This window comes from Temnothorax curvispinosus, unplaced genomic scaffold (assembly GCF_003070985.1).
Source record: "Temnothorax curvispinosus isolate PA1 unplaced genomic scaffold, ASM307098v1 QBEX01013655.1, whole genome shotgun sequence".
NCBI classification, from domain to species: Eukaryota; Metazoa; Arthropoda; class Insecta; order Hymenoptera; family Formicidae; genus Temnothorax; species Temnothorax curvispinosus.
In genome coordinates, this window is record NW_020223435.1 from 1 (window position 1) to 7,774 (window position 7,774).

The 7,774-nt window shown below is 37.3% G+C and overlaps 2 protein-coding genes across 2 annotated transcripts; one reads left to right on the forward strand and one right to left on the reverse strand.

Moving 5' to 3' along the window:
* Window positions 1-4,643: 4,643 nt before the first annotated feature.
* On the forward strand, window positions 4,644-6,955 carry LOC112463782 (probable DNA primase large subunit). The gene is made up of 5 exons (XM_025030353.1): window positions 4,644-4,769; window positions 4,851-5,359; window positions 5,574-5,836; window positions 5,917-6,482; window positions 6,584-6,955. The coding sequence occupies exons 2-5, from the start codon at window positions 5,160-5,162 to the stop codon at window positions 6,824-6,826; spliced, it is 1,272 nt and encodes a 423-aa protein (XP_024886121.1). The 5' UTR covers window positions 4,644-4,769; window positions 4,851-5,159; the 3' UTR covers window positions 6,827-6,955.
* A 32-nt stretch (window positions 6,956-6,987) lies between these two features.
* Window positions 6,988-7,633, reverse strand: LOC112463781 (magnesium-dependent phosphatase 1-like; the record flags this gene model as incomplete). The annotated part of the gene is made up of 3 exons (XM_025030352.1): window positions 6,988-7,172; window positions 7,259-7,480; window positions 7,576-7,633. Coding segments are annotated over 3 exons (446 nt in total), but the record flags the coding sequence as incomplete, so codon positions are not given.
* Window positions 7,634-7,774: the final 141 nt, after the last annotated feature.

Consider the following 7,774-nt stretch of genomic DNA (forward strand, 5'->3'; position numbering starts at 1 on the left):
TGAAAACTCCTTACCAAACCATTTCAAAACCGAATCAATATTTAAAATCATGATTACGTTAAATTATGTAGATTTTTCTCCAATTTTCAGGCTTTCAGCCGCCATATTGGATCAGCCATCTTGAATTTCAAAACGAGACACATGACTTTCGAAAGTACTAGTAAAGACTAATTTTTTGAGCTATCAAACGTCTTTGTAGGTCGCTTCAAATTTTGGGCAGACAAGTGATCCGGTTGACGTGAAACGTCCCATATATTGCGACGCTTTTTCCCCCGGTGTCGCAATCCGGTGGAAGGCTATCGAGGATTGGCGGCACGCGTAACTAATTCCGACACCAAAGTTGGGCGCCAGGTGCAACGGATTGCACCACCGTACACTATAATCTCTAACCCGATATTCCCGGCACTACTTCCGGGCGTAGGGCTCTTTCAGGGAATTCGGGGAGAGGCGTCACACAATTAATCCCACTCACAAGAAAATAAATAATAATAACGAAATATATATTTAGTCAGGCAGTATCAAGATGTATAATCGATCTGAGTCTCGTATTACCGCAACAATGCAGGCTAGGCGGACGCACGAATGCCGCAGACGCAATAAGTGCACGCAGTAATGTCGACTATGAAACACCGTAGACTAATGCACGCGAAGTTCTCAACGCAACAGATAAACGCAGACGGACACACGAAAGCTTAACAGAAATAATGACGATTCAGGTATCGCGGTACCTGGCTTCAACACAATGAACTTACGCCACGAGGCCGACGAACCGCTCGCCGCACCTTCGGCAGCTCCTTCAACGCACACCCGGGCCACTTCGATTCCGCGCGACGCAAAAAGTATGGGCGATCTCGCCGAGTCGACCACGCTGGCCGGCGATTGCCCCCGAACACGAAATAAGGACACGTATCGCGGACGATCCCGCGGCTTGCCACGCGAATCCCGAATTCTCTCGCGAGTACGGAGATTCCGCGGCCCCGCGCCGATCCCGTCGATCTTTCCGTCCCGCCAAACACAATATTCGCCGTCCTCGAGGGCCCGGATACGTTACTCAAATACGGGGGCGAGTGCCCTTCAAATTACATGACCACTCGCGGCTCGCCGTTACCCGCACAACTCGCTCCCGTTATTGCCACGCAAGACCTCACTCTCATTCTCACTCTCGTTAATATGGCCAAGACGCGACACGATGATGAGCTTAAATATGGCCAAAACGCGACACGATTACGAATAAACTTTATCACAATGAAACGCGGCACAATCACGAATAACGCGATACGATTACTTACTCACGAATAACGCGATACGACTACCTACATCAATTCGACGAAACGCTACATAAATGCGACACGATTACTTCGATTCACACATCTCCACGCCACGCGACTGTCGGCCGTGGCGATGCTCGCGGGGAGGGCGCAAATGGTCTCTAAGCATTAGAGAGCTCACTCTCGGCAAGGCCCTGGCACATTTTCCACACGACTCTACTTTAAGGCGAGCGCAAGGTATCGCACGCTCTAAAGGCTCGTCTACACGACAAGGCATAAAAGCGCGGCGCAAGGGCGCAGGCACAAACTCAAGCGTAGGCGCAAGATGTCTGCGCCATGCTCGTCTACACAGGAACACGCCTCATTATAACTTTCTTCCATGTTTTCAACGTTCACACTATATAGAGGTAAAGCCGGCGATGATACTTCTTCTTCTGGCACAAAAGTTTCTTCACGGATAGCATCGGCCATCCGGCGATGATACGTGAGCGACCCAAGCCGTTAATTTAATCTACAAAACAGTCGGCGTAACGTGGGCGCAGGCGTTGGAAATAAAAATAATTTATTTCTCCTGCGCCGTTGCGCCGCGCCGCTACGATCAAGAACAAACTTCTTGCGCCTGCGTCTGCGCCCTTACGCCGTCTTACGCCTTATCGTGTAGACGAGCCTCTCGGTACACAGGTATCCTGCGTAACTCCGGTAACCAACGTGTGCCACGGGCCGATGCTTCGAGCGAACCCTCTTCTTCTCTTAACGCGGGGACGCCATAGTGGTGACCTTACAATGCGTCGTCCCTTCGGTAGTCCGGGCAGCTCGAAATCCGGGAGATCCTCTAGGCTCGCTAGCCGGCACGACAGTATCGGAATCGGAAACGATAGCCTGCCGGGATCGCGCCGGTTCCCCGCGCCTGCGCTGTGGCGTGTCGCTCGACCGGATTGCCGATCCTAGCGCTTCCTGCGCCTAGGCCGCACGTGCGCCGCTCCTTCCGGGGGCGCCACTCCATTCCAGGGCGCTCTCGTCGGCGCCTCAGCTTCTCGCGCGCCTCCTTTTCCGGCGCCGCTGCGACAAAAATTACTAAAATAATTATTAGATGGATCTTTTTTTGTACGCATTGAATCTTACTTCTATTTATGCGATATTATTCCTACATGTTTTCCCAAGGGTGGATGATAAACATTATGTACGTATAAACAGTAGAATTTTTGTTTTAAGCAAATATTTTCGTCAGGTGACAGCTGTGTATGTGCCCCAATAAGTAATATTTTTAATTTTTTGGTGCTTTTGATATAAAATCGCGTTTTGCACCCTAGATTTTTGTGCGCGGACTTTAATTCTGTAAAAGATTTTTGCAATTCTATAAAGCCAATTAAAAGATCTAATAACGATAATGTCGGTAAATCATATACGGCTGCAGGATCCTCTTAAATATACGTAATTTATTAATCTCTATACTTCTGTCTTTAATAAAAAACAAAAACGTATTATTAGAAACTTTACATCGAAAATAAAATTAAATATATTCCATCTTTCTTTTAAAAACTCCTCTATTTGAATTTCGTCTTTTGTTGCTTTACACTGTCAGAACATGCATTATATTATATTATATTATATTATATTATATATGTCCTCTACTCCATCTCTGCATATTTTATAATTCCTTTCTCCATCCTTTCCTTAATGCTGGTATCTTCTCATTTCGTTCCTGCCTCTATATGTGTAGTTATCAATCTTCTGTCATTTTTTTTTGTCTCCCATATTTATAACAATGGATTTGATTCGATTTAACGCTTTTTTAAGAGTAAATTATACATTAACACATGTACATACATTGTCTGTTATTTAAAATTAATTATAATGATAACATGATATAATATGTATTATTGTATATATTATTATTTTAGTTGATTACATAAATATATATTAATATCTATTTATTAATATCAATAATAAGTTGATATATATATATATATATATATATATATTAAAAAATATAATAAATGTAACATGAAAATTGACGAAGAAGTGTGTCATCTCTTTAGAGGAAAGACTACAAGTTCTCGTCCGATCACTTAAGTCAAGCAACGTTGAGCGCGGTTCTTAAATACCCGACCGTTTGGGAACTCCGCGTACTGTTGGCACTTTTTTTTGAAAATCACTTATTTTATGTGCCTGAAAGTTATTTATTTTATATCTTACTTATACATTATCTATTATATAAAATTAATAAAAATGATAACATGTGATATCTCTATATATAATTGTATATATTAGATATTATTTTAGTTAATTACATAAATATATTAATATCTATTTATTAATAATAAATTGATATATTTATTTAGAAAAAATGAAAATTTAAAGCTTGATTCAAGTTTGGATTATAATATTAATAATAATAATATTTGGTTAGATCGCTTCATTGCCTTTCTATCATCAGCTATATATTTAACTTAATATTATACACAGTTGGTTACGTATCGATCACCGGTAACTGACGCGACAATCAACGTGTTAAACACGAGATAACATAAATTTTTAAACCAGTAACTGATAAAAAATAATGTATGTACGTATGTAACGAGTGGAACGACTGGGACGTAAAGTTAATCTGTCAGAAATAGACAAATTTGACGTGATTGTTTTAATATAAATTATAACACATTAAGCATGAGATATATTAATATACATAATATAAATATATATATACATAATATAAATTTGAATATTTTTGAAATATTTACCTTCCTCCCTCCCTCCCTCCCTCCCTCTCTCTCTCTCTCTCTCTTTCTTTTTACTTTCTCTTAAACAGATTTTTCTCGTCTTCTTCCTCTCTTATTCGTCTTCTTTAACTTTATATTAATGATACCCTCATCACGAAAAATAACAGAATTCATATTATATGGACGAATGCTATCACCGCGTTTTCATTATCGACGTCAAAATTTATATACGTACCTTTCTATACGGGCGTAATCTTCTAATCCGACATTCGGTCAAACTGTCAAAAGCACGGTCGGTATTCACGACCGTGGTCATCAAAAGTAAACCTCGCGCGCGCGATGACATGCGAAGCAAGTCGTGCACACAAGCAAGATAATCAGTCAGCATCCCGAAAAAGAGGCTTCAAGACTTCGATACATTCGAGTTCGAGATTTCATGCCTTCTTTAGAAGAAGAGGATTTTATTTTTCTTTTTATCATTCGTGCTCATTCTGGTTTTCCGCTTCTTCCTTTACAACATCTGCTGAGAGGGCGTTAGATTTTCAAGGCGTCAGATTTTCAAGCTATGCGACTCGTACGACTGGCAGATCTTTAATAATATTCACTCGATGCTTGAGTGAGCGAATGAATGAATCGTCGTCACGCATATGTGTGGCCGTATTGTCCTCGGTTAGAGGCAGGAGCCAACGAAATTAAAGAAGAAGAAGTCGTCACGCATATCAATTATGTTTGGAATTTTTGGGAATTGAGTGCTGGTCTTTCTGAAGAAGATATCTATTATGTATTGTTAAAAAATCTGTTTATTTATTATAATAAACTGAAGAAATGGTAATTTCTTAGGAATATTACTCATGAATTACAGAAATGGGTTTGATTCATCGTAGGAAAATTGAATAGGATGTAAATGAACAACTCGGAACGAGAATGTTGACGTATGTATATGTACACGATGCACGTGTAAAAGACGAGATATACTAAAAACTAAATGCTTGCAAAAACGAGTTAACTTATAAATACGAGTTAACTTTTATAAATTCATGAAAAAAGAGAAAGAAAGGCTGTTTCATCTCTGCTCCGAAGGAAGAATTATGTCATTCGCAAAAATTAAATTCGGAGCATTTTTATAAATATTATGTATTTTCATGTGTAACGAAACTTGAAGTTATCTGATATGATTGACATAGACATAGACATGTTTTACATCATACCTCCAAATGGTGAGATACCACTTTATGTTTTGGAAGATTGTATTTTGACCAGATTAGATTATTTAAGGCTTCTGAGTGAAAAATCTGCTAATGGATTTGATGGGAAATTTGAATATTTATTAGAAAATTCTGCTTACGATAAAATTGGACACTTTGTATTACGGTAAGCACATGTTACAATTTTGTATATCAATCTTTAATATTAAATACAATATGACTTGAATATTTAAATGATGATAAGTAATATTAGTAAGAGTAATAGTAATATACAATGAAGAAAAATTCGTGTGTCCTAAATAATAGAATTGAACAACTGTCAGAATTGTAAAAATATTGTATATTTCTAATTAATTAACGATTGTCACTTTTTGTTTTAGATTATTAGCTTCCACGTCGTCAGATTTATGTACGTATTGGATAGCCAAAGAATCATTGTTATTTAAGCATAGATTAGATAATATATCGCCTAGACAATTACATAAATTATTGAAGCAAATTATATGGAAGCTGCAAGTGTTTAAAGACAAGAAAAATGCAATTGACACAACTTTGATTGAGTTATGCAAATTTTATTCGCAACCCTTAGTTTTCAAACATCTTGTGTCAAACTGTCACGATTGCAATGACTTTCAATACAAAGGTATGTACGAGTACAGAGTATCACTTGCATACAGGAGATTTTCAAATAAGCTAACTAATATTTTTTATTTCACATTTCAGTGAGATTCAAAATAGTACCGGACTTGGTGAAAGAAAGAGAACTAGTCCTTAATAATGGAAATATTATCACGTACTGTTCAAATTGGAAAAAAGTGCTTCAATCATTATTTAGTAATTATGTAACTAGTGAAATGAGTATCATGAAGAGACAGGCGCAATACACCGTAAAATATGACCTTAGATTCCACATTTTGAATAAGAAAATTCAATCTTATCTCTTCGAAGAGGGCATTGCTCATGGAAAAGTAACTGTTAATAACATAGAGACGGAAGCACAGAAATTCCCATTGTGCATGCAACATTTGCATTCTCTACTAAGAAGTAGACATCGACTCAGTCACTACGCGCGCTTATACTACAGCCTTTTTCTGAAAGAAATAGGAATGACGTTGGAAGATTCAATTGTATTTTGGAGGCAGGAATATTCCAAGCCACACACTTGCACTTCAGTATGCTCGCATAATTGGCAATCCAACGAAAAGAAATTCATATACAGTATCAGACATATGTACGGTTTGGAGGGATCACGGAGAAATTATAAGACACCTGACTGCAATCTGATTTGCGTAAGTATAAAAATTTTCACACACGCATAAGAAATTCTTTTATAATTTTATACAAACTTCACCATTAGAGCTATTTTTCTCAAACATCGAAACTGTTGTAGACTGGTATTAGTGGAGCAACGTACGAGGGTGGTTGTCCTTTCAAGGATTTTGATATGAGTGCACTCAGAAATCTTTTACGAGCTTCATTAACTGAAGGCGAAATTGAGAAATTTGTAAATAATATATCTATTAAAGATCCAGAAGTTCTCTGCACTGCATTTCTGAAACTTGTACGCAAAGACGACGTTAACGATGTCACTATCAAAAGTCCGGTACAATACTACCAAAGAATGGCTGATTAATATAGATTTTAATTTTCCTATATTGAAAAATTTATATAACAATTTATACTGTCTATCCTTGTCAGTATTTATTATTGTTTAATCCATGTTGTTGAAGAACATCCTATCAATAAATTTTTGTATATGTTACGAAACAGAGTTATAAATTAACATAGACAAATTATACTAATATTTATACGATTATTGCTTGCTGAATAATCGCAAAGCATCTTCTACAACACGATGATTCACACCGTCTCCAACTAACACAGCATATACCCCAAGTTTACCAACTTCCATGATATTTCTGGCCTCATCGTCAAAAAATAACATATCTTTATAATCAATATGAGAATTTTTATGAATGCTGAAAACAATTCAGTTAAGTTATAGCTTTAAGCTTTAAGCTATTGTGTACAACACGATTTTTTATGCGTTTTATACGAGACTTACTCAGAAAAATGTGTGATTTTGCTACCAGGAAATATTTCAACGTACTTAAAGTACCTCTTCCAGCCAAATAGATCTAATAATTGTTTAGCTCCCTTTATTTCTGATGTACGTGACGCCACGCCGAGTTCATATCCTTCTCCTGACAATTGTTTCAATACATCAGGTACATCAGAGTAGTGACGTACGATACGACCATGTGCGTCTACTACTTTATTTTGTGCACTGAAATTTTCTTTATATAAGTCTGATAAAAATTCTTAAAATACATTATTTTATTAGTTTTTTGTATTATTTTATTATTTTTTTAATGCACGCACCCTTTTCTAAACGGCGGATCTACATGAGTATCAACCCAAAACGGCCACAAGGTGTAATCTGAAATTCAATTGCTCTTTCCATTTTTCCAGAAATCACACTCTGAATAATTTTTATTGCAACAGAAAGAAAAGAATATTTTTGGGGATTTGTTAAGGTTATTCTACATAGAAGTTGTAGTCGTGAGTTGTAAGAAATTGA